This window comes from Amphibalanus amphitrite, unplaced genomic scaffold, assembly GCF_019059575.1.
Source record: "Amphibalanus amphitrite isolate SeventyFive unplaced genomic scaffold, NRLGWU_Aamphi_draft 000076F_arrow, whole genome shotgun sequence".
Taxonomy (NCBI): Eukaryota; Metazoa; Arthropoda; class Thecostraca; order Balanomorpha; family Balanidae; genus Amphibalanus; species Amphibalanus amphitrite.
Window position 1 is genome coordinate 105,125 of NW_024881572.1, and position 27,496 is coordinate 132,620.

General features: G+C 54.1%; 1 protein-coding gene across 2 annotated transcripts in view; it reads left to right on the forward strand.

Moving 5' to 3' along the window:
• The window catches only part of LOC122379362 (exostosin-1-like), a 60,097-nt gene that overhangs the window by 17,888 nt on the left and 14,713 nt on the right, over window positions 1-27,496 (forward strand). For both annotated transcript variants that reach the window (XM_043361502.1, XM_043361503.1), the window contains exons 3-6: window positions 12,982-13,142; window positions 17,917-18,048; window positions 23,999-24,188; window positions 25,729-25,944. In XM_043361502.1, coding sequence (XP_043217437.1) covers window positions 12,982-13,142; window positions 17,917-18,048; window positions 23,999-24,188; window positions 25,729-25,944 — 699 coding nt within the window. The remainder of the gene's footprint in view (window positions 1-12,981; window positions 13,143-17,916; window positions 18,049-23,998; window positions 24,189-25,728; window positions 25,945-27,496) is intronic.

Consider the following 27,496-nt stretch of genomic DNA (forward strand, 5'->3'; position numbering starts at 1 on the left):
CCCGCCGGCGACCCCACCGCCCGGAGCGATACGACACCCGGGGCAGTGATCCGTCAGAGGGACGACCATCGGCGCGGCGGGGAGCGGCAATCATCACCTCTGACCCTTCCCGATCGCCCTCCCCGAACGATCCGTGACCCGACCGCGGCCCCGATCCTCGGCCGATCTATGACCCCGACCGGCCCACGACCCGACCGGCCCCGATCACTCGTGACCTGTCGATCGAGTGGGCACAGCTAACGGCAGAGACGGACAGCCAATAACTGACGACGGATCGATGGACGCACATCGGTCAGTGCGAGAGCGACCCCGACGGTCTCTGACCCGCCCGCTCGGGGATAAGCCCAGGTTGTGCGACTGCGGACTGCGTGTCTCGTCTGCAGTGAGCGAGGCACTCCGTGGTATAAATGTCGTCCGCCTGCGGGCGCGATGCAACACAGGGGTCAGTTGTTTTCACAGCAATGTTATGGGCAAAAAATGTCTCCTGTTATTGTGGCTGGAATGTCTCCGGTCTTGTAAATGCTGAATAGGGGTCGCCTGGGGCCTGGGGGATTAGAAAAGGTCACCGGACGGTGAGCAGAGGTCACAGGGGACAGAGGCCGCTGGCGAGAGGTCACCGGGTCACCCGCCGACTGACCGCTCCGGGACTGCGTGGGGACAGGCTGCGGGGAAGGTGGTCGATGGTCAGAGGCCAGTCACGCGAGCTCCAAGGAGCCGCGCGTAGTTATTGGTCGTCGGACATTTCAACGAACTGGGCCACGACGTGTCTCTTCAATCAGACCTTTGATTGCATCCATTGATTGCGTCTGGAGGTTTATCCTGGTGGTTCAGCGGCTTCCCTCGATTGCCTGCGGGGTTGGAGAAATGGCTCTGCGTATTGCAATTTTGTTTTTCCTTTTGTGCCCTGTTTTCATTTTGTTATTTGCTCAGAAGCAGACCATCCTATTTGATAAGTTCGAAAATCGGCAATCCAATCCAATTGGCATTTGGTACCTATTTTAGGTAATGGTGATGGGGAATTCGTTCCATCCATTGTCATTTTTACATGGGTGTAACTTTGTATACTTTCGAGGTCCCATGTGGGACCCCAATGCGAACATTTGGGACCCCAATTGTCATTTTGGGACCCCAATAGTGGAGGCCCCCGAGACGCATCAGCTACTTTGCAAACGGAGGTCCGATATTCATATAAAAGGTTCTCTGTTTAAATAGGAGGCCCCTTGGACAAATCGGAGGCCCTGTTGGACAAATAGGAGGCCCCCTGAACAAGTAGGAGGCCCCTGAACAAGTAGGAGGCCCCCTGAACAAGTAGGAGGCCCCCTGAACAAGTAGGAGGCCCCCGGAAAACAGGAAGTCCCCTGGAGAAATAGGAGGCTCTCTGGACAAGTAGGAGGCCTCCTGGACAAATAGGAGGCCTCCTGGACAAATAGGAGGCCCTAGACAAATAAGAGGCCCCTAGACAAATAGTAAGCCCCATGGACAAGTAGGAGGCCCTCTGTACAAATAGGAGGCCCCCCTGCAAAAATAGGAGGCCCCCTGGACAAATAGGAGGTCCTAGACCTAGACAAACAGGAGGCCCCTTTCACAAAAGGAGGCCCCTGGACAAATAGGAGGCCCCATGGACAAGTAGGAGGCCCTCTGTACAAATAGGAGGCCCCTGCAAAAATAGAAGGCCCCCTGGACAAATAGAAGGTCCTAGACCTAGACAAAAAGGAGGCCCCTTTCACAAAAGGAGGCCCCCTGGACAAATAGGAGGCCCCTTTCACAAAAGGAGGCCCCTGGACAATTAAGAGGCCCCCTGAACAAGGAGGCCCCCTGGATAAAGAGGAGGCCCCCTAAAAATAGGAGCCCTCTGGATAAATAGGAGGCCGCTTGGAAAATAAGAGGCTACTTTAACCAATAGGAGGCCCCTTGGACAAATAGGAGGCCCCCTGAACATGTAGGAGGCACGCTGGACAAATAGGAGGCCTCTTGGGCAAAGAGGCCCCCTAGAAAAATAACAGGTCCCTTGGACAAATAGGAGGCCCCCTGGACAAATAGGGGACCTCTTGAACAAATAGGAGGCTCCATGGACAAGTAGGAGCTAGAGGCTCTCTGTACGAATAGGAGGCCCCCTGGACAAATAGAAGGCTCCCTTAACAAAAAGGAGTCCCTTCAAAAAAAAGGAGGCCCCGGGACAAGTAGGAGACCCTTGGACAAATAGGAGGCCCCTGCACAAATATGAGACTCCTAGTCGAATAAAAGACCCCTGGATAAATAGGAGGCCCCTGGACAAATAGGAGGCCCCTGAACACGTAGGAGGCCCCCTAGATAAAGAGGAGGCCCCCTGGAAAATAGAAGCCCCCTGGATAAATAGGGGACCTTCTGGAGAAACAGGAGGCCTCCTGGACAAATAGGAGGTCCCATAGACGAATAGGAGGCCGCTTGGACAAATAGGAGGCGCCGTTAACCAATAGGAGGCCCCCTAGACAAACAGGAGGCCCTCTGTAACAGTAGGAGGCTCTCTGTACGTACAAGAGACCGGCGCTCGACCTGTAGAAGCTTAGCCGTATGTACGCTAGGAGGCTCTCTGTGCAAGTAGTCGAAGTAGGAGGCTCTCTGTACTGTACCTACAATTACAAATAAGAGGCCCCCTGGGTAACTTAGATGCAACACAAATCGGAGGTCACCTATAAAAAAGCGGGACTCTGTTGGAATACCTGATTTAATAAATTATTTTCCTGATATTCAAATTACTTAGGTAATCCTCGTCCGCACATGGGGGGGGGGGGGCAGTGGTTGCCACACCCCCCACCCCGACCTAGGTAGTTTTTTCTGCTCTGCACTAAACATTTTGATTGCTAGAAGTCGGATATTTCGTATAGCTGCTGCTCTATCCTTTTTTAGCGTCCACTGAAAATTTCAAGTTTCTGTGGTTTTTGGTTTCGGAGATATGACCTTATTCTTCAGGTAATGTCATAACCCAAATGACAAATACCCAATATCTTGCGTTGGCGTTGGGTCTTGTGAGCTTTTGACACCTTGATTTCGGCCTTTTTTGTCAGTCTTACCTCCCACCTATCATGGAACATGTTGTTCAATGATGTAGAGATGCCAGGGTCAGGGTCAAGGTCAACCTAGGTTGTCTAAAAATATTGCGTTTTAGCCAAGCTGAATTTACTTTCGTGAAGTTTCTTTGACTGTATTTTTGGCAAAAGCTTCTCAGTTCATGATCTCATGTAATATGGACACATTCACAGTCGGTGCACACATCAGTATACTCGTACACAGACACACACAGACATACAAACACATGTCATTGACCTTGAGCTAACTTGACCTGAAATGACCACAGCCAGCAAAAACCTAGTCGGATAGTGTGACAAAGAGGTTCTAGCTGGCTTGGCACCACAATACGGCAGCGTCATCGGTACATGATGAGCAGCGCACGTGATATTCCAACGGGCAACGGTGACCCCAAACAGCAACATTCTTTAGTTTGACCTGACCTGGAAGGTCAATGACTGACCTGATGAGGTAAAATTGGTATCATTGGATTCGTCACTTCCCAAAGAATCTGTTGCTCTTGACCGCAAGGCTTAAAATCTTGTAAGAAAAAATTGTGGTGATGTCGAATAAGATACCTACACAAGCAGCGGGCCAACCCATCATATACCGATGACGCTGCCGTATTAGTGCCAAGCGAGCTAGAACAGCTCTTTGTCACACTATCCGACTAATTTGCTGGCTGTGGTCATTTCACGTCAAGTTAGGTCAAGGTCAATGATATGTGTTTGTATGTCTGTGTAATGTGTATGTCTGTGTATGTACTGATGTGTGCACAGATCGGTTTGTGTGTCCCTATTACACTTGATCATGAACTGAGAAGCTTTTACTAAACATACAGTCAAAGAAACTTCACGAAAAGTAAATTCAGCTTGCCTAAAGCGCAATAATTTTAGATGACCTAGGTTGACCTTGACCCTGACTCTGACATCTGTACATCGCAGAACAACATGTTCAATGATAGGTGGGAGGTAAGACTGGCAAAAAAAAGCCGAAATCAGCGTGTCAAAAGCTCACAAGGCCCATAGCCATCGCAAGATATTGGGTATTCGTCATTTAGGACATGACATGACCTGAAGAACAAGGTCATATCTCCAAACCCAAATGCCGCAGAAGCTTGAAATTTTCAATGGACGCTGAGAAAAGATAGAAAAGCAGCTATACAAAGAAAATCAGGTTTCTAGCTTTAAAAATGTTAAGTGTAGAGCAGAAAAACTAACTTGGGGGTGGCGACCCTCCCCCCAGGTGCCGGCGAAGGTTAACCCTCACACTTTCTGGGGTCGGCTTACGGCTAGATTCCTTGCGCAATGCTGTGCCGTTAATTTTTTTTTTTCTATTATAAAGGCATTGTGTTTTATTGTCAAAAGTGAAAAAGCCAGAAATTTTCGTCGATTTCGGATGCCGCGGGGGATATTTACATACAATGTCACCCTGCTGGCCTGGATCCACCAGTAGGGTCAGGTGACCTACCATTTCTTTATCGATATTAAAAAAAAAATCATGGCATCAGAGCTGTGACGAAAAATAAGTGGCCTAAATCCGATGAGAAAACTGGATTTGGGGGTACCCCATGTTTGGCTTCTGAGCCTCTGGTCCCCCAATGAAAATTTCTTAGAGGAGGCCCTGGCGTGGCTCGTAAATTACCGCTTCCGCAATTGGAGGCCCCTAATTGCTTGGAGGCCCCCACTAAATGGAGGCCCCCTTGGACGTTTGGGACCCCAATGGTGATGTCAAAGTTTCACCCATGCATTTTTATCTTGCCTGTGATCGCTGCAATCTGTAAATGGGCCATCGTTGTACCTTACAGCAGTGATTTATAGTTTAATTATGGCACGCTCAGTACCTAAGTATCACGCGGACTCGGCACGTCAGGTCATAAACAGGGAACACCTGGCTGAACCCGCTCCCTTTATGGCACTCGACATGTGTGGGTGTGGGGTGGGCGTGCGCCTTTCCTGCGCGGCTACTTGAGCTGCCCCCGGTCTGACCGCTACACGGCCCTCCTGCGGCGGCTGTAGGCGGACCAGAGCGGGTGCCCTCGTGGGGCGCCCCTCCTGCACGGTGAGGCGCCCGCGCAGCAGCCACTGCACTGTCGGGAGCTGGTGCAGCGCACAGCTCCACTGACAGGATTACTGAGTAGGTGGGCGGCGGCGGGAGGGGGCGGGGATGAACAGGTGACTGTGCGTGTCTGCCCGACAACGAACTTTGCCAGCGTGGCCCCGCCTTCGACCAGGGCGGAGCGGTCCTTGAAGCCATACGGTTTGGCTTCAGCTGCGACCTGCGGCGGCCGTTGGAACCAGACGGGCCTGCTACAGCAGTGGCGTGGTCTCATTATTCAGATATGGAAATCCATTGTCGCCACCGCAAACTGGCCTGCCGCAGATTCCGATATATCGATTGACTAAAGTATTGGCGCATTTGTCGGGCTCGAGTGGTGCTGGCGTGCCCAGAGATGACGTTCGGACTGAGTTGTGACTGGGACTGATTTCGAGCGAGTGCCGCCGACTGCTCGAGCGATGGAGATTGAACTCGCAGAACGGCTCCTAAAGTTTCCAATTCATGTCATGCGGCGTCCCGGCCGCGGCGGCGTGCTCCCGTTATTCGACATTAGGGCCCCCTAATGAAGTTTAGTGGCTCGACGAGGCGCGAATTGAAGACTCCGCGAGCCGCCTGGTCCGAGGCAGGGTCGGGAGAACACTCTGTGGGGAGGGGGCGAGGACGGGGAGGGAGGGGGAAACGGGACGGAGGGGACAGCCGTCAGTCTGCGGCAGAGGCCGGCGGGGAGCGGAGATGGACCGCGGACAGCGCGTCCCTGTGTGATAGAGCGTGTGCTTTACGTCCTGTGAGTCGGCCTCGTGAGTAGTGTGGGTACGGCGCCTAGTGAGCACCATTGAGGACGACTCAGTGGAGAAACAGGGCATGGACACCGCTTATCACTACGACCGCGACAGTCACGGCATGGCAGGTGGGTCCGGTACGCCGGCACCAGCGTCCTCCACATGGGTCATGTGTGATATGGCTGGCTGTGTTGACGAGTTACCGGGTACCTGTTATGAGTCGTGTTGTGCGTGTGTTTGTTACACCGGCAGCGGAGGGTGCCGGGCCGTTCCAGGCTGACAACGTCGAGATTGGGCCGGTAAACGGCCGACGCCGGGCGAGGGGCGTGCAGGCCGACAGCGCCGACACAGGGCCAAGGCGGCCGACAGACCGGGTGCCGGGCCGTTTCAGGCCGACAGCGCCGACACAGGGCCATGGCGGCCGACAGACCGGGTGCCGGGCCGTTTCAGGCCGACAGCGCCGACACAGGGCCATGGCGGCCGACAGACCGGGTGCCGGGCCGTTTCAGGCCGACAGCGCCGACACAGGGCCAAGGCGGCCGACAGACCGGGTGCCGGGCCGTTTCAGGCCGACAGCGCCGACACAGGGCCATGGCGGCCGACAGACCGGGTGCCGGGCCGTTTCAGGCCGACAGCGCCGACACAGGGCCATGGCGGCCGACAGACCGGGTGCCGGGCCGTTTCAGGCCGACAGCGCCGACACAGGGCCCATTGCGGCCGACCGACCGGGTTGTTTCAGGCCGACGACGTCGAGATTGGGCCGGTAACGGCCGGTTATTGCGGGAATGCCGTTTGCCGAGGCCAGTGGCAGCCTCAGATGAAACTCGCCAGAGTGGCCCGGGAGCCGCGGAGGGGAGGGCGCCAGCTCGTGACTGATGCACACATTTATAGCTCCGGTAGTGGGGCTCGTTATCCCTCCTGGTGCTGATCGTTCGCGCTATCTGGGCCGTGAATCTTGGCAATTTACACTCAGTTTGTGCACGGCGCGAGTTATCGCGCTCGTCGCTTTTCGGCCGGAAACCCCGTACTCCCGGAGGCACTCCGGACACGCCGGAGTACCCGGACTGAGTGCCGGGTACTACCGGAGCCCAGGCCGAGCTGTCTGCAGCGGCTGCACAGCCCGCCCGGGCCGTCATTTAGCCGAGACGAGCTGGCGCCTGCAGCGATCTGAATTGGCAACGACGCGGCATTCATCTCGACTCGGGCCGCGCGCTGCCGATAGGCGCAGACCCGCGCCCCCATCTCTGTCATTCCCTGCCCTGCGGCGGGGTGGTGTGGCTGAGAGGAGAGCCGCGCTCCGCCGGCGGGGTGGTGTGGCTGAGAGGAGAGCCGCGCTCCACCGGGAGGACGGGAACGTCCGCTCCCCAGCCCATCATCCTCCATCACTGTCGGCTCCGCGATGCATGGCCATCATTCATCATTGGAATCCGTTGGTATGAGCAGAAGCACCCTTCCTCGCCCTGGAGTTCTGACTTCCGTCGCATGCGAAGAGGAACCATCCGTATATCGTCCGTATTTTCTTGTGGCGTTAGCACTATCACTTGCATTTCCTGTTGTTCATCCATAAATCGTGCAAAACCGTCTGAAAACCACATCGCTGTTTGGTTCAGGATAAGCTGGAGATAGACCAACGGTAAAACTACCTATGCTAAATGATATCCTACTACCCGAAGCCGCATTTCCTTTTCCCTGGTCCGTTCGCGTCTATTCTCAACTGATCAGTAAGTTAATCTACGCTCGCCAGCCGTCATCTTCTCACGGCAGCTGTGACAGAGAGGAGCACTTCCGCACAACTCCGTTGACAACTCGCACAGCTTCCGTTGATGTCATTCTTAAATAACGCGGCAACCAAACGAAACTGTCCGGCTGCGTCTCGGCCGTCCATTCGTCAGCTGGAATAGTTTGGCTATCCGCTGAAGTGGCTCCATCCGAGCGGCGCCGGCTCCTCCCGATCTCTGTTGGAAATCCGGATTGTGACTGTTGCGATCCGCGCCGAGAGCAGACGACTTTCGAATAGATCAGTAAACCCCGAGCGGGGCGCGGTGGGGCAGAAAACGGCGGCCCGTCAGCGCGCCGGCTCCACGGCCGCTCCCAACGCTCCCGGACCGATTGTCCGGCGCGGATTTGGACCGAGTCGCTCTCCCCAGCGCCCAGTGGCCTCTCGTCTCGAGTGGCGGACGGACAGAGGCAAGGCCGTCCGCCCTCGACACAGATTACCGTCACTTGACCGGCGCACTCTGGGCGCGTGCCTATCGGTGGCCCATCTGAAGTTCCTGAACAGTAAACAGCCTCCTCCCCCTCCCCTGGCCGCTACATCCCTGCACAGTGCTCCCATCCCCTCTGTTGCGGCCCGGTCACTGCCCCGCGAGCCGACCCCTCTCCTGCCCGCCTGCCCCTCTGGCCGACCTGCGGCAGCCGCCAGCTGGCGGCGTCACCCGGCCGTTGGCGCATGGCACGTGTTGCATGGCTGGCACGCCGGCGCGCCGCGCGGTGACGCGCCTGGTCACCGTCACTCGTCACGTGGTCGTTAGTGGGGCCATCCGTCACGCGCGGAAGCCGGTGACGCTGACGTCGGAGTGGGAGGTGGCGGTGGCGGCTAGTGAGCCTGCGGTGGCAGCGTTGACGGTCGCTATCCTCCCCTCCATCCTGTCTTCTCCAGAATCGCCTGTGAGCACCGAGAGCGCTTTCCCAGAGCTGTTGTGGTGCACGTGGAGTTCTCGGAACGGGCTGCACTGTTCCTTGAGCCGCTCACTAGGATTGCGGTGCTGTGTTTGGTGTTCAGTCTGTTTTGCTGCCTTTGCCTTCATTGTGAACAAACCATTCTCATAACCTTCTCGCATGCTTTATTTTGTTGCCTGCGTTACGCATCACTTTGTTTCGTTCCCTCCAACTTTCCTTTGTCTTTCCTCGATTCTCCTTAGCACTAACGGATAGGTACTGAGAAAGTTTGGATTGCGGGAGGCTTTTTCTCGGTCGCGCGTCTCATGATGAAACAAGACGTTCCGGTTATTCTTGACCGCGCTTCCGCTGGTTTTGACAGTAGACACAATTACCGAGTTTTCATCTTATGTATCGTAAACGGTTCCTGTTTATTCTTTGTTCACATTGTCTCCCCTTTCTCCATGTCTCTTTTTCTTCCTCCCTCTCCCTCCCTCCCTCCTCCTTTTCTTCCTTCCCTTCCCTCTCCCTCCCCTCCCTTCCCCTCCCCTCCCTCCCCTGCCCTGCTCTGCTCTCCCTCCCTCCCTTCCTTCCTCTCTCCCTCTCGTCCTCCCTCGCACTTGTCGAGTTGATGGTCGTGTATCTGACCGTTGACAAATGGCCACGATAGGCAAAGGAGTAGTAATTGTACCACGGAAGTTTTTTTTTGTCACCACTATCATGAATCACTTCGATGGGTTTATCTTTCTCGTTGAGGTTTATTTGCCATTGGGTCCACAGTGCAGGGATATTTCTATCTCGCACTCCTCTGAGATGCAAAGATAAGAATTTGTTATCTCTGCATCTCTCTGAGATGCAAAGATAAGGTCTCGAGGTTTCATAGCCAAAAATCAAGAGTTCAACTGATGATGGGTCAATAACCGAACGGCATTTTTAATGGCTGTTTATGTATGAAACTTATGAAATAAAAACAAGCTACTCTTACTTTTTTTACATAGATGAATACATTTAAATATAATATTGAATTAATTAAGAATAAACCTCAACATAGAAAGATATAGGATTCCTCATTGCTCACTCGTGGAAGATCGGATATCTTTTCCTCGCGTGTTACAGAAAAACCTCGCTCCTTCGTCGCTCGGTTTTTCAGTAACCCGCTTGGAAAAGATATCCTTATCTTCCACTCGGAGCCATGAAGAATCCTCTATATCTATCACGGCAGTTTTGCCGGATTTCATATGTAACAAAGCTCGACCCTCCGTATGCACCCAGCTACATTGCGTCGTCCCAGGTAACATAGGACTTCTTTTGCCCTGTAATCCGGACGTCTTAGCCTGCTGTTACAAAGTCTGACGACCGGCGGCTGTTGTTGAACCTCCAGTGTGCAGGCACAAATCCGACCCAAAGAACAGCTGCCCAGCGAAACTCGAGCGGGGCGCGGCCAAATAACGGAGCGCAGCCGCCTCTCCGGCGCAGCGCCCGTGTTTTTGTGGGGGACAAAAACCCCGGCTGAGAGGGGCGAGAGAGAAGGGCCGGTCGTCTGTACATAAAGTGGACGTTAAAAGCGTATAGTTGTATGAGCTCGGTGATCTCGGCGGCTCTAAAATGTGCGAGACAGTCGCTGGTCATATGTACCGAGCGATACCGACCAGGGTGCTACGCTAGGTGACTTCTAACCAAATTGTGAAGACACCGGTCCTTTGAGTTGCAAATGCGTATTTGCTCTGTTGTCGCGGATATTTTGGCACAATGCAGTCTTCATTGTCGGGCGTCTTACGCGGTTGGCGGCACCTACCTCATCTCTCGTTTGCAGGCTCAGTGGAACAGCCTGCTGCTGCGGATTGTTCCAGATGAGCTTAGCGATTCATCGCACAGACCTAGCGCACTCTTCCTTGCAGTGTCTCATTGTCAGATAAGGATAAGCATGAGTTGGATGTGTGTTTGTTCTATTGTTCTGCGTCGTCGTAAAGCCGCTAACAGCATTCCGACGTCGTCCTTTGGTGTCAGATGTCCTCTCCTGTGTGCCAGTTAAACAGATACCTGCAACGAATGATGGTTGCAGAAACAGCCGGGCCCTTATTTGTCCGTCATTTCTCTCTTCTCTACTTTTCACTCGCCTTTGTTCATAGTAGAAATTTTTTTACCCCACTCCATAACTACAAAAATACTACCCCGAAATTAGTTAAACTAGCTTGGTGAGGTTGGGCACTTGGCCCAATCTCACCAAGTTATGTAAACTTAATTTTGGGACAGTATTTTTGTAGTTACGGGGTGGGGTAGTTTGGTATTTTACCCCAAATTGAGTTTACCGCACTTGGTGAGATTGGGCCCTGCTGTTCAATGTCCCTATTTTTCCTCCCGGCCAGTGACGACCATCTACTGGTCGTCGGCTACCGACCTTAGTCCCAGTATCACCGTGACCCCAGTCCCCCTCCAGTCTCCACTACCCTCACCCCCATCGCCACGGCACCCCAGGGGAGATATTGAGCTCCTTTCGACGCGACCCGAACGGTTCGTTCGCGAATGCCACTTCATGTAGGTAGCCATCGCCCTACCAAACAGAGACACTGGCCCTGGGCGAGATAAGATACTCAACTCGGCCGGCGATGACCCAGATTGGCACCTCCGTGTTCCCCCTGAACCCGGCCGTGATCTCTTGACCATTGGTCGAGAAAGCGAACCCAGCCTGTTGGACGTCGTTGATCAGACTTCGATCGTGGTCACCGTTGCCGCGTGGGTCCTATCGTGAACGTTTCGGCGCTGTTGACCTTTAACCGGTCGGGGCGTGGTCAGGCGGCCATCATATCGGTATCGGCCGCGCCTGTCTGGCCGTGGGGGGCTGGATCTCGGTCCCCAGTGCTACTGCTGTAAGCAGGGTTTGGCGAGCAAGCAACATTACGGGCAGACTGAAGGTTGTGTCTAAAAACATATGAATGGAGACTGAACAAATGGCGTGATTTCATCGTCATGGAAGCGTGGTGGTCTAAGATCTGGAAGACTAGATGCAGAGTGGTTTGGTTGAAAGCATCTCCATGACAAAGTCATGTAACCGTTTGGACAATACGCCGCTGATCGATGTAGCTTAGGTAATGCAGTCGTTATGATCGCATCAAGAAGCTGGATATCCTATTCTTTGGCGCATGTGCGCTACGGTTACGGTCTCGCCAGAGCAGAAAATACGTGACCGCGCGTCTGACGAGCACACTCGACTTCCGGCGGGCGCGGAAGCACCACTCGGCGTGGTTGATCGGTGGGTGGTGGAAGGCACGTGGTGGCACGACGCCAGCATTGTTCTGGCACCGGGCGCGTGCCTGCCGGGGTGTCTGGGCACGCGGTACCTACTAGATCGGTAACGGTAGGATGCGGAAGCTCGATGCAAATGGTCCGATCCGATCGCTGGGCGGTTTTGTTTACCTGAATGGCGGCACATGTGAATCGACCGTTTGTAGAAACCCTTCCTCATTGCCTCGGTAACACTGACTGTTAAACTCGACGGATGACACCATTTACGGCTCGTTTTAGCAGCTAGGCACACACTTGATTTGATCCTGTCGTGGCAATATAGGTAATGTTAGCCTCGCAACAATGTTAGGGTCTAATTATTGGGATGAATGAAGCTGCACGGCTGATAGCTCGGCCCAGTGTCCAATGCACAAATCACGGACATGTTGAAACCCACGGAAAACTGTCTCGGCTATGATATAATATTTCTGCCTTTTCGCAAGTGGCAGCTGGAATGTGCTGCTGCCACGCGAATCCCACTGGACTGGCATTAGGCGTCTCGGGTCATGTTTCGACCATATCCCGCCGCTGAGTTGCTGCGGGTATCTAATGTGCATGGCCACTGAACGGCGGCAGGACATGCCTCGTCAGCGTGAGTACCGTTCGTCAGGACTGCCATTGGAGCTGTGCTGTTCGCCCGCTGATGCCGATAATGCCATCCGTAGGCCGGAGCGGTTCTTGAACGCTATCCAAAACGACAGTGTGAGGTGCAGCGAGTCGAGATGCACAAAAGAAAAGAACTTTTCATCATGCTGACGACATTGTGTTTCTTCATGTTTAGGTATGCATAATAAAAAGGCATTGTTTTACACCTATGTATATTTCCCCAGACTTTTGATTCAACATTCGCCGTCTCATTGCTGTCCGTCGCCGCTGGGCTGAGCGTCGCCGTTTACTGATTTTCGTTTTGTGGTAACCCTAAATCAGTTTTTGTGACGTTTTCCAATTTCATCGTTAGATTGACGGTCGTGACGGGTACCATTTGTATATGATATCGTAGAAGCAATAATATTTTACAGTTTTATCTAATTTAAGCTAACACCAGCGTTCATGATCACAGATTCGCCGGTCATTCGCAATGTCAGATCTCAGGTTTGGCGTATCGTCCGATCTGTCTCTGTGCCAACCTCACCATTCTCGTCTCCCCGCTCTGCCGCAGGGAAAGCGGTACGTGTACGGCATCGGCTCTCAGACGCGCAACTCGCTCTACCACCTCCACAACGGCAACGACGTCATCATGGCGACCACGTGCAAACACGGCAAGAACTGGCGCGAGCTGCAGGACGAGCGGTGCGACGAGGACAACGCCGAGTTCGACAGGTCAGTCGCGCGGGGTCTTTTTAAAGGGAGATAATGAGCTTTCTTTTTTCTTAAATAAAAATTACTCGACATCTATACTATTTCTACTGTAGTTTCTACAAAATATGAAAATTTCCTAGCACATTTTCGTATGTGAAAAAGGTTTTATTTTTGCAAAAAAGAAGCAGTACTTGCAGTACTTGTAACACCCACCGAAATGCGTTGTCCTTCTCTATAAAAAAGTCGCAGTATATGGCGCTTTTGTTTCAAACAGCGACGCTTGGGTTTTTGTTTATGTTATCGCCTTGTCGTTGCTTGGTTGTAAGGATTCTAATTTGAATTAGAGTTAATTCGGTTTAGAATTAATTAGATTCTAATTCGGGGGTACATAGTGCCTACTCTTCTTTGTTTCAAAGTATTATTTTGCGCCACAAATGAACGGCAAGCGCCAGAAACGCAGCCAAATCTTGCGATTGCGACTACGAAATTCATTATTTTGGCCTCAGAGCCTGAAGCGAAAAGTACAAGCATATTTATTTCAAAAAGACTTCAGGTTTGTCGAACGGTGTTATGAGAATTTTGGTAACAGTACTGCATAAGTTTTTCAGTGATGCCGCAAAAGTGTTGTATCTATCTTCTTTTATTGTGCAGTCGGCGGGACCGATTCAAAATTGAGTCGTTGCTACTAAAATAGCAGCATATGGCGACAAATGATGAACAGGAAAAATAGTTGCGTAAATTTAGACATAAACCACCCCCAAACCATGAATATCTTTTGAAGGCACTATAGACGACCATTAACTAACTAGATGTGATGAAGATCAAATGTAATGAATACGCTCATTTTACAAAATTACATGCAAGTACCAAAAAGTGATGTAAATACTTATTCAACGGTCATTTTCAGCGCTCCCCGCTAACGTGACTTCAAGTTGAGATATTTGCGGCAAGGTACCGAATTGAGCAAAATGGTTTTAATTTACATTATAACTTGTTGTGTTTTGTCAGAAAATGGTCCTAACTCAGATTTTGTGGAAAAAGGTCATAATCTCCCTTTAATCCGCGTCACCCCAGGGCACGAATCAGTGCAAATATTTTGGATTTGGGACTATGTAGGCGTAGATCTACGATCCATTACAATTATCCCGTTCGTTACCGTTACGGCATGAGTTTCGAGACCCTAGGAGCTAGGCGAAATGCGCGATCCCAATTTACGTCCATCACCATCGGTCTGCGGCCTTGGCTTCCTTGCTGCTGAAAACCAAACGGAGTCCTACACGCCTGGTTTGCTCGTTGACTGAAGGAGTTCGCCTTGTAAATAGATTGTTTTGTCTAGGACGCGTCGGACCTGTTGTAGCCATTTCGAGGCAGAGCCCGATGCTGACAAAGTGTCGCCGATTGCGCCGGGACTTGGGGACGCCGTGGGGCGAATCGCCGGACCGTCGAGCGGTGGCCAACGACCCTCTTACCAGCCGAGTTTGGCAACTGCCGATACCAAAGTGGCCGATAAGAAACGCTCACACAGACCAGCAATTGGAACGGCTCTCGCAGGCTTAAGGTTCTTGTCTGCTGCAAGAAGAGTTGTTTGTCGCGCTTCTTAGACCAAGTTCAACAGCGCAATCGGTGTCCACATATGGGACCCCAACCAGCGATGGTTAGGTTCCCATGACTCATCTATTATACACTGTGCCCTCTGTGTGATAGCCGCCTTTGCTAGCAGAGCCGTCTGCTCCAACTGACCCAGTGACGGCCGGTACAGGCCCCAGTGTCCCGGTATATTGTTCGATAGTGGTTCCGGGCGGGGCGGGGCCCCTGATACGTTATCGGGCCGTCTGTCGGCGGCTGTGACGTCACGGCTGGTCACCGTGACTGCGGCGGTGGCGGCGGCTGATTGCCTGCACCCAGGGCCGCTCCGGTCTGAGCTGAGCTTAGCTGACCTTGGCTTACCGTGTGGTGCTGAGCTGCACTGCTCGAATGTTGTCACTTATTGCGTCTAATCAAGACTCGAATTCATTATTCGGTCATGTAAGTTCTTGGAATTGTTCGCAAAATAAGAGGTAGAGTGAGCCATCTCCCATTTTCACTGAAATTCGCTTCTCACCTTATTTATGCCGAATAGCACGCGACTCAGCGGTGTATGCGACTGTCGCTCAGAGCTGCCGCTTTCTGCAGTCACCGCTGGGCAGTCGGCTGTCTCGGCTGTCTCGGCTGACTCGCGGGGTCTCTGCCCACTGGTCATATTGCCTGTCCGTGCCAGCAGACGCCCTGGGCCACGGAGTGCCTCCCCCTCCCCCCTCATATCGACACCGCGCCTGACTGGCTCCGGCGGCACCGGCACTAGACCGTACGGAAACTGGTAGAGAAGGAGAGTCGGGACCGACACCGGCGCCGCCAAACTCTTCGAGGCGATTAGCGTAGCGCCTCTGTGTAGTTGGTACGAATTTGTCATTGGTCATCCCAGAGGCCAGCGGCAAAGCAGGCCGGATTGCTGATTTTTCAGGGTTAATAAAAAAACGTTTCAATCCAGTACGGATATAATTAGGCACGTATTGGACGAAAATATTTATATAGCATTCCAGTGTCAGCCGCTACAAGACTAAAAAGAATGCAGACAGGCCCGACACACCCATCACAGACCTAAAAAGCGCATTTCGACGTTCCCGATACGGTTGACGGGCGCTGTGCCGTTGTTTTCCTCTATCGCATGAATATTGCATTCCGAGTTTGAGGGCTGTGGCGGCCGAGTAGCCTGTTTCTGTCAGTTTCTGGCTCGGAATCCGGGATCCTCTGTCGCTCAGAGGTGTTGTCTGGCGGATTAGTGCGGCTCCTCTGCCGCGGACAACCGAAAGGATGTTAGGAGTACTGGGTATAATGCTGTTCGCTAGTGTTTTAATGCGTGTTTCAATGAAATGTCGGTCCGCTTAGCTGTATTTTCACTTTAAGCTAGTGTAGGTATGTCAGATTATAATACGGCTGTCATGAAATGTTTGTTGGTGCCTGGTGGGCACCTATGTCTCCTCAAGATACTGAGTAATTCTGTATAAATTCAGCGTTGTGCTTTGAAATGGCGCTGTCCAAATGTGGCTGCATCTGGCCCGGTGCGAATTACCGGCACCGTCTGTCTCCCGGCTGCACTACCTTTGATGTGGCGGAGCTCCGTCGCGCTGGGGCGCCGCGGGACGGCCGTGCCTCTGATCAGAGGATCTCGCTGATGGCCCACTGTTCCGCCTCGGTCCCAGCTCCCGCTCCCCTCCCCGCCGGCGGGCCGCCGAGATTTCTAATCACCACACTCGGAACCGTAAAGCGGAAACAAAATGCACGAGTTCCGCCCCGGCCACCCTGCTTAACTCCAAACTTTTCACTGATGATCGCGGCCCGCGTGCCAACTGGTTCGGAGCTCCGGGCCGGCCGGTGCGCGTCTCCGCCGGAAGTGGGTGTTTCCGGTGAGCTGAACAGAGGTGGCCGTGTGTGTGTGTCGCCCGCTCGGAATGTGTGTGTATATCGGCCCCCGGTGGGCGGAGCCGGCTCCTGGCCAAGGTGGCGAGGTGATTTGTGCGGCTTCTGTGTGCTCTTGCGCCAACCTGCCGAGCCATCCTCTCCGCTGGTTAGGTACCGGCGTTTTGACCGGCCGCAGTTTCCTCGGACCCGAGTCGCCCACCTCTGCGATCTTTCAGAGCTCTATTACGGTGAGCCGGTGGCCTGAGCCGGTCGGTCGTTAGGGGTCTCCGTCGACGGCTGGTCGGCGTCGAGCTCAGAAGGCGGGTCCGATTGACAGGGTGTGACCGAGTTCATTTCGCCGGCGCTGATTGGACTGTCAGAGACTGTCAGAGACTGCCTGAAACTGTCGCAGTCTGTCGGAGACTGTCGAAGACCGTCAGCGGCCCGGGACGTACTGTCGGAAACTGTCGACGACTTAGCCGGCACTGTCCAAAACTGTCGGCGACTCGAGTCGGGACTGTCAAAGACTGTCGGCAGTCCCAGGCATGGGAGCTGTCCCAGACTGTCGGCAGCCCTGGGCGGGGGACGGATGGGGGTGTGTGGGAGAGGGTGTTTGGGGTCGCGGATGGTTTGCTGATGACGGAGGTGGCATTTGGCACGTCTGGTGACATGGCGATATGCTCAGTTTGACGTACCGACCCGCGGTTTGTTTGTTGAATATGCGGCCGATTTACATGCCCATACAGCGTGCAGTGGCGAGGCTTGACGTTGAACAGTCCCCACGTTTGCGACTTCGTGCAAACTCGGCGCCAGCTGCATCGCAGTTTATCGAAACGCGTCGTGAAAGCAATATTTCACTCAGTGTTGGATATCTTTAGATCTGCCATGACGCGCCGTGTACAAGAACAGGTGGCGATGGCTCGGCGGACGATGGATCGATCCGATTGTTTATTTCCCGGGCGAGGTCGTCAACTCTTGATGCGAATGCCAGACGGTCATCAGTTACCAGTGGCCAAGCGTGTCGGCATTGCAAAACACGCTAACGAGAACCCAAGGCCCGGCGTGGAACACGTACCCACATACATCAGCGCTCCCGTAAACAAATGTAATGGACATGTCTTTGACTGTCATCAGATAAAATAAGCTTTCAACTAGTAGACTAGACATAAGCAACGACGGCGCATGGATGTCTTTCCAGCCCTGCTCGATTCTCTTGGCCAAACATGCATATGATTAATCCCCTTCCCCTTATCACACCACCGTCAGTGTTGTCCCTCGCCCGGCGCCCCGACCATCGCCCTTCCCACTCTCCACTGCCTCCTGCCCAGTGCCCTGACGCCGGTGTTTGCCGTTTCAGATACGATTACGACACGCTGCTGCAGAACTCGACGTTCTGTCTGGTGCCTCGCGGCCGGCGCGTCGGTTCGTTCCGTTTTCTGGAGGTGCTCCAGGCCGGCTGTGTGCCCGTCCTGCTGGCCAACGGTTGGAGGTGAGTGCCATATGGTCCCACGAGGGTGGAGCTGGGTGTCAGATGGTCCCACGAGGGTAGAGTTGGGTGTCATATGTCCTCCGACGGGTGAAGGTGAGTGTCAGATGGTCCCCCGAGGGTGGAGCTGGGTGTCAGATGGTTCCCGACGGTGGAGGTGGGTGCGAGGTGGTTCTCTAACGGGTGGGTGTGGTGAGAATGGTCCCCCGAGGGTGGAGTTGAGTTTGGTGAGATGGTCCTGTTGTAGGTATGATGTGTCTTTTTCATGGGTGTCGATTTGTATACTTTTGGGGGTGCTGCAGCACCCCCAATGCTCAAATGAGCACCCCCAATGGTTTTCCGGGCACCCCCAAATGTTCCAGTTAGCAACCCCAATCATTTTGTCCCTCAATAACTCCCACTAACTCTGCTTGAGGAAAATAATTCGTTCCGCAGTCTTTCACTACTAAAAATAAAACAATTACGCAATTTACAATGCATGAAATAAGATGTAAAGAAAAGAAAAGTTAGTCTTAAGAAGAAGGGCGAAAAAAGACGTTCAGTTGCAAAGACACTGGTGTGGGTCCGTCGTACACGAGTGGCTGATCCTTAGAGCTGATAACGCGTACCCTTTACAAGCCGGCAGGGGGCTCCAGAGACCGGCGACGGGCCCTCAGAGGCCGGCAAAGGCCATCAGAGGCCGGTGGATCTTCAGAAACCCTGTGGGGTCGTCTTTAGAGACCGGCACGGACTCGGACGCCGATGGGGCCCTCAGAGTCGCCGGTGTGGGGCCTTCAAATGTCACCGGTGGGTGGCCGTCATGTGCACTTGTGGGGCCCTCAGAAGCGACGGTGTTTGGCCCTCAGAGCCGCCGATATAGGGCCTTAAGAGGCACTAGTGCGGGGCCCTCAGATATGGCAATGCATGGCCCTCCGAGGCGCCGGTGTAGGGGCTTTACAGTTGCCGGTGATGGCCCTCACAGGCGCCGTTGTGGAAGCTCTCAGAGACACTGGTTTAGGGCCATCACAGGCGCGCGTGTGGCCCTCAGAACTGCTGTTACGGAACGGACCCTTCATAGGCCGACAAGAAGATATCAAGAGGTCACCGGTGCCTTCAGGAGCCTTGTGGGGTTCTCAGAGACCGGCATGGTGCTCTCAGACGCCGCTGGGACCCTCCGAGCCACCTGTGTGGGACCGTCAGGGTCGCTGGTACCTGACGAGGGCCCTCAGAACCGCCCATGCAGGGGTTTTAAAGGCATTGGTGTAGGGCCTCAGAGACGCCGGTGTGGCGCTCAGGGGCGTCGGTGAGGGCCCTCACAGTCGCCGTTATAGGGGCCCTCAGAGAAATGGGTGTGGGGCCATTACAGGCGGGTGCGGAGCTCCTAGAGCTGGCGCCCTTACCCAGCCAGCAATTTGGTTCGGCGCAAGTCCGTTTTGCCCCGGCAACTGCGACATGCCAGACTTGGGCCGGTATAAACGGAACGCCGTCAAATCCGGGGTTTGGGTCGATACGACTCTATTCCGGCTAGCCAGTATTTGCTGTAGCGCTCCCGGGTTGGTATGGTTCCGGACCGCCAAGTCTGGCTCAAGTCAGGCTCCCTGCCATGGCTCAAGTCCGGCTCCCTACGACCAGGTCCGGCTGCACCCCATAGCTCTGCTCTTGCTTACTGTGGCTGAAGTACGGTGGAGGTACGGCGCGGCTGATGCGGCATAAGTCCGGCTGTGATGCGGGCGAGCTCCGGTATCGTGTGTCAGCTCCAGTAGAGCCCCAGACCTTGCCCGTACTTTAGTCGGAGCAAATGCCGGAGCTAGCCAGAGTAAAACCAGCTACGGCCAAGACCAAATTAGCTGGCTGGGAATAAGCCGGTTAAGACCCCCAGAGTCCGACATGTGGCCCTCCGAAGCCGGCAAGGGGCCCTCAGAGGCCGCCAAGGGGCCCTCAGAGACTGGCTTGGGGCCCTTATGGAGATCTTAGTGTTGGTACTTGTGGGCCCATGAGGGTTTTTACGAGCCCCGTGGATCCTTCTTTGTCCAAATATGGCCAACATTGACTCTTAGCGGCCAATGGCGCCTCAGGGCCCCTCAAGCCCGAATAACCCGAGGGGACCCTGGGCCCGAACCTGATGGGGGGGGGGGGGGCACGTGCCTCACGGCCCACCTGGCTACGCCACTGAGGAAAATCGTAAACCCGTAAATATCCAAATGCGATCACCTGTCATTTTTCAGCGACATTATTGGGATCGTCTGATTACCGCCAGAGCCTCGTAGCCACCGTTGCCTCCGCGCAATGTCCGCCCCTGCGAACCGCAGCGGCTGCTGCACCGGTGCTAATCGCCTCATTGGTTTCTGTCACCTTATTACAGAGGTGTCGGGGCTGCTGCCATGCTGCCGGCAAATATACGACTTTTTCGGAAAGATGTTTATGTAATAAGATAGCCAAGTACTAGGACGAGCAGAATGATTTTCAAGAAGAACGTTCTGCCCTTGGGAAATGTTAGTGGAAATCCCGGCATTATCAGTACCTTATGGGGATAACCAACCCTGCCTTGTACGGTTGTGCCCCATGGCAAAGCTGCAATCTTTCACCCGGTGCAGGGGTTGAGCACCCCCAACCATTTTGAAAAATCGACACCCCTGGTCTTTTTTAAAGTTTAATCATGCTTCGCTTTACTCTATCCTCCCTAAGATCCTATACCTCTTTCCCAATATGTGGTGGCGTTGAACGGTAAGTTGAAACCGTACCCTGCCCTCAACTCCCACTCTTCCACATGATCCAGCTCCGCGTTCCAGTCAGACCGCCCACATTTACCGACAGCATGCCATGTCCCACACGCACGTGCAGTGTCAGCGACACCCACTGCCGTGCACAGGTGAACCGCCCTGTCGAGCTGCCCCCCCCCCCCCCCCCGCTCCCCCGCCTGGACCGGTGGACGCCCGGTCAGGGGGCGACCGTAAATCCGTCAGCGCCGCCGTGTCGTGCGGCTGCCGCCCGACCGGCGCGGTGGCGGTCAGGGACGAGGAAAATGCCGCCCCGACGCCGCCCGTTAGCCCGGTACTGTCCCAGCTTGGAGCGAATTAATTGCTCAGACGTGGGCTGGGCCGGTGTTCAACCTTCAACGACCAAAGTGATAGTTCTGACGAAAAAGGCTCATATGGCGCTGCTACCACTCTGAAGTTTGTCGATGGCTGTAGTTTTACGACGCTGAGAGACGAGGCGTTTAACTTTTGTTTGTATGGCTGCTTCGTGCTGTGGCCGCCGACAGCGCACGACTTGGAGCTGGCGGCGGTCTCCCAGTCGATGACGTCACAGAGCTGCCAGATGCCGGATGATGACGTCATCAGCAGCCAGATGCCGGCCGGCTGGTCACACCCCTCCCCTTCCCTCTGCCGTCGGCTGCAGCACCGCCCGGGTGACGCCAGCGGATGACCGAGTGTGAACGATGCCGTCTAGTACACCTTTTTGCGTTGTTCGATGGCCAATCAGCAAAACCCATTCGTCCGATCAGCACATAGGTGGCGCCAGTGAGAGACATTCCGGCAAAACCTTCAGCATATGGGCAAAACGGAATGCTGATCCCACTCCACACTTCGTCAGTTGGTAGAACATTCGCTATTCGTCATAACTGATTGAGTTCCGGCAAAACCTTTGACGATTTGGATAAATGCTTCGTCATTCGTTGATATCCCTTCGTCGTTCACCAAAACATCCCCATGCTAATTTCGGCATTCCTCATAACATTTCGTCAAAACTAAAAACAGATCGCCCCTTTACAGAGAAGTATAAATATGACCACGTTTATACAGTGCAGTCAACTGCAGTGCGAGGCATAGGTGGCGAAACTCGTAGACCATTGATCCACATAAAAATCGGTAGCGTTCATGAGCGCCATAGGTACCTACAATGATGGACGTAGCTGACATGTTATCGGCTGTTTAAAAAATGGACAGGCAACAGAGCAACAGGCTGGATAAGTTAACCCCGCCTCAAACACCAAGGAACAGGCCAGGCTGGATAAGTCAGCCCCGCCCCAAACACCAATTGTCCGGCCGGCAGGGCCCGGCTCGCCATCTGTCAGCCATTCCCTCGCGAGTCCGACCGGCGCGGCCGCCCGAGGCGTTGTCCCATGACATCGCACGGGCAGTGACGCGATAATGACGGCCGACTTCGTGGTTTGTATCGAAGCGCTTAGGAGTCCGACGCTCAAGAATCTACATGCCTACTCGGTATGGCGCCGGCAGTCTCCTCGTAGCTATCGTATAACTGCCGCCTTTTTCGGAATCCAATGGTTAATTGGTTGCAAATTGCGCTGGAACTGTCATAAGCCTCATCCCTGAATGCGTGATTAACGTTCAACATTGAATATGGCTAGATAAGCACTACATCATTGACATTTTGATCATTGACGAAAGTTTTAAATCAACAGTCATTGTTTACGCACAGTACCGATGAATTTTGCACATCGACTAACCATTTTGTGAAATGTCGAAGCATTATGACAATCTGACAAAGTGTTTTGGCTATGACGAACATTGTGCTCAATGACAAAGAGTTATGCAGAATGGTTAAATGGAGTCCAGCCTGTTTTGCCGACCGTCAAACAGTGATGCACATCGCCGATGGGTTATTCTGAATGACGCTTGTCCAAACTGATGCCGAAATGGTTATGACGATTGGCCATCGAACAACGCAAAAAGGTGTATCACACTCGCAGTGACGTGGAGCCGGCCCACGCCCCCTATCCCCGTCCCCCTTCCCTCCCCCTGCTTCGTCGGTGGTTGAGATAGGGTCATCGGGGAAGGAAGCTCATGGAAATGTCTTGCGCGAACATAGAAGTTTAAAGGTCAGCTACTCTTATTACTTTGAAAAGGTTGTCTTTCCTGGTGTTTCGACTGCCTGGAACTGGATATTATGCATGCATATAGTGAAGAGAATAAAGCTGGTGCACTCCATCCCACCGCCTTTGCCCCCATTTTAATTTTTCCTTCATAAATTCTAGACTCATAACCACAATGATTCGTTTGGGTTGAGGTTCAGCATGAGGTTCAGCATGACATGGGGACCACACGCACCCCGTCGGGTCGATCAGTGACCTGACCTGGGCAGCTGCGGGGCCATGTCACCACCCTAGTGACGTCAGACGATCCGCGCCGGCTGTCGCTGCCCGCTACAAACGCAGCGCCCGGCCAGCTCCCGTTGCCGGTCTGTTTGTTTGTCCGCGTGTTTTTCCTCCGCCTCCAGGCCGCCGGGCGCTAGTTTCCGCATCTGGGGAGGTCGGGGGGTGGTGTCAGTTCGAGGCGCCAGATCATCACAGCGAATCACAGAGCGTACTATCGCCGAGTTTACTGGAATCTGGCGGGTTTATAAGAGGCTGAGTGTCTGTTGTGACCAATTTTGTCCGTTTTATGTTGTTTGTTTGGTGCTGACTTACGATTCTCGTTTTAAAGGGATGTGTAGGCGGCAGAAAGCTGCCTGCAAGCAAGATTTATGTTCAGCGAGAAACGTTTGACACTGTCAAAATGTCCATGTTCCATTGTGTTCGCTTCATGAATGATGGTTCTAGCTATGCCGTGTGATTGTTTGTGTGCAATGGTCTGTGGGCTCTGGAGTTCCCAGTGTGTCCATGCCAGGTTATTGGTGCACCCTGTCACTCCGCTGTTCCCGACTCGTTGACCTTTCCTGCTTTAATTGAATCACGTCTTACTGCAGCCCATAGTTTCACAACGTTTCCACAGCACTCTGAGCCTTCTACCCAAGATTGCTTTCTTCTACCCACTCCCAGGCGACCTGAGCTGTGAGTGTATCCCGTTACTTATCCCGGTGTATCCCTGCAGCCACTCTGTTCCCCTCCCCTTCCGTGTGTCGCACTCTCACTGACTATCAGTCGTTCCACCGGTGACGTCTCTGCCCTGTCGTTCTACCAGTGACGTCACGGTCCTGTCGTTCCACCAGTGACGTCACCGCCCCGTGCCAACAGGCTGCCGTTTGACGACGTGATCGACTGGCGGCGGGCGGCGGTGTGGGCCGACGAGCGACTTCTGCTGCAGGTGACCGAGACGGTGCGCTCGCTGGACTCTGCGCAGCTGCTGCAGATGCGACAGAACACGCAGCACCTCTGGAACTCCTACTTCAGCTCCATCGAACGCATCGTGCTCACAACGCTCAGGGTGGGTGGCGTTCTCTCACATCGCTCAGGGTAGCGTCTCACAATGTGCTGACAACGCTCAGGGTGGGTGGCTCCGTCCCATATCGTGCTCACAACGCTCAGGGTGGGTGGAACTGTCTCACTGTCACGTGCTCACAACGCTCAGGGTGGGTGACGCTGGCTCATACCGTGCTCATAACGCTCATGGTGGGTGGCGCTCTCAAATCGCTCTGGGTGGCGCCTCACAGCGTGCTCACAACGCTCGGGGTGGTTGGCGCTCTCTCACATCGTGCTCACAACGTTCAAGGCTAGTTAAGCTGTTTTACATCTGCTCACAACGCTCAGGGTCCGAGGGTCGGTGGCTCTGTCTTAGCTGGTGCTCAAGTCTCAAGACGCTCAGGGTGGGTGGCGCTAGCTTACATCGCGCTTACAACGCTCAGGGTGGGTGGAGATCTAACAAGGCTGAAGGGGCGTGACTTGCAGTGGGGGTGACTTCCACGTTGGGCGTGATTTTTGTCGCGCAGAACGTCTCATCTTTGGTGAGTATAATTGAGGATAGTTTTTGTTGGCTAAAAATGCGTCATCCGGACGTGTGCCGAAATGATTGGGTTAATTATCCTTCTTTTGTTCCGTCGTCTGCCTTTCATTCCTTTGAACAGAGTCGCCACATTTTCTGGCCACGTCTTTTCGGTGAAACGCTGTTCTGCTCTGAAATTGTCATTCTGCTGGGTGGCCCGTGGCGTTGGCCGCCCCATTGTCACGCTGACGTAAATAGACAAAACCAGAGGCGGTGTGGGCGGTCTCCGGAGACGGACGCCGCGAGATGACACGTCCAGATCCCAGTTCTGCAGTACGTTCTGTCCGTGTCAACGATACCCCTGTGGCCGGGTCGGGGCCGCGGAGCTGCCGGAATCCGTCTCCGCCGCCGTGTCTCTCTGTCTCCGTTGCTGTTTCGGTGTCTCCTCCGCTGCGTCTATTTGTCTCCGCCGTTGCGCCTCCTGTCTCCATCACTGAGTCTCCGCGTCTCCCTTATTGTGACTCTGAGTATCCGACGCTGTATATCTGCATCCGTCGCTCGCTCGGGGTCTAGATCTGGCTCCCGATTGAAAAGGGGTGGGGGTGATGCGGATTGCGGGTGGCGTTCGAAAACACTGCGATGGCCCGCTGAAGAGCTGCTGATGCAAATAACAAAGGCTGAGAATCGTTCTCCATTGAGAACGCCCAAAGTCTGGGAGCGATGCATTAGCATACAAATTGGCAAAGGCTCGTCCTAGGCCGCCGCCGGCGGCTGAATCTGAATCGGTTGCCAAGTGCGCCTTTTCTGAAAGTTTCATTGCTTTTAGTGCGTGCTCAAATGAACAGAAATCCTACTCTTTGTTCTAGTGTGTGAGCTGACTGCGTTTACGCCCGCTGATTAGGCCATTGCATTGCTAGTGCCATGGCTTCTAAGCATCGAGTTCATGCCGTTGCCGTGCTTGTTATGAGTCACGGGCCTCTGTTTTCGATGAACTGACCATCGTTATAGCTAGTAGCTCTGACCGATCCCTCTCCTGTCTCTGCAGATAATCGAGTCCCGTGTTCACACGCACCTGTCCTCGCCGGGCACGGTGTGGATGACCTCGCCGGGCGCGCTGCTGCACCTGCCGCAGCCGGCCGGCTCCCTCAGCCAGACGCCGCTCTACCGGCCGACGGTGGACGTGGCGCCCCGCGACAACTTCACCGCCGTCATACTCTGCCAGCAGGGCGTGCTGCCGCCCCTCTACCGGCTATTGAAACAGGTAGATGTGGGATGAGGTCACGCGCTACCGGGTGCTCAAGCCTCAAACAGGTAGCGTCATGTTCAGCTTTATCCAGAAACTTTGACAACAGAAACCCATCTGATACTCACAAGAACATGCTTGTTTCTTTGTAAATTGATATCAAATATCAGATCAATAGTGGCTCGTCAAACAGATGCAGAAATTACGAAGAGCAGCTAAGCTTTGTACACACACTTATGTATAGTCTGCTCCACTTTCCTGCTGATATTATGAATGTTCAAGATAAGATGATTTCTTTCGAAGTCAAGAGTGTCCGGTACTTCAACGGGAAATCCCTATTGTTTGGACACTATGCTCTATCAGCATGTTTCGCAGAGGCACCCGTCCCACATGAAGGCCGTCCACTTCACCAGCGGGGCCTCAGTAATCCGCCACGCTGCAGGGTCCTCGCTGAAAGCTCATCAGCCCGGCGAAAGAAGCCGCGCTCGGCGGCGGCACGGCGAATCCCAGCGGCGCCATATCGCCGGTCCATGGAGGGTTTTCTGCCAATTTCTGGCCTGCTTTCAGCGAGTGTCGCGGCCGGAGTGTTCCATTTCCTGTGCTGTCGGGGCGCCGGGTTTGGCCGCCGCTGGGTTCTGACAGGCCGGACTGGCTGTCTCCGCCTCGGCCGAGCTGCCAGGACGCCGCTGGGATCGGCGCTGGGGCGAGGCTGCTGTGTGGACGGACGGACGGACGGGCGGACGAAGCTACGAACGGACCGTATCATGACTTGTGTGCTGTCCACAGCCGCCGCACCGAATCTCCTCTATTGGATACGCTCCGGAAAGTGTCCACCTCCTGACCAATAATGTCAGACCCCGTAGCGTTCCGGGCTGACTCGACGCGTGTATGTTGGAGTCGGGCCAGCCTGCTTGTCACCCCGGCGCTATTCACTGCCGCCTTCCTGTCTGCCTGCTCGGCCCGGCCCCGCCCTGCTCGGCTCGGTCTGTTCTGACCCTCGAGTCGGTATCCAGACGGGCCCTGCCGTCGGACTCTGATTGTGTACTGGCTGTCAGGCAACACGTGTTGATTCCGACAGTTGAGCGGCGGCTATCCCGGGCAGTACTGAGCTGAGCGACTCGTGCTGGCGGCTGTATTATAGCTGCAGAGGCGCCAGCAGTTGGTACTGACAGGGTAATGAGCTTTAGAATGCCGTTATTGATACAGGTGTTCCTGTCGCTACTGAAGACCACACTGGCGCTGCCCTTTTGTTGGTGATGGCGTGGTGTGCTTTGAAATGGGCTGACGGGTTTTACGATTTGGATGCCAGCCGTATGTTGGTGTACAGGGTGTCTCAAAAGTTCGCTTACAGGTACCAGCCATGCTTTTTTGTCAATAATTCTGAATCAACATGAAATTAACAGTCGAAATTTTGCATGGGCATTGGTAACAACTTTCCTCAAGCAGCTTCATTGTTTTCAAGCGCATTGGACCCTTCATGAGCACACAAAAAGGGTTCACCTCTGACCATGGATCAGGCATGAAAATGGAGGTCGCATACTCGGGTCGGCTGAGAAACTCTCTGCTTCAC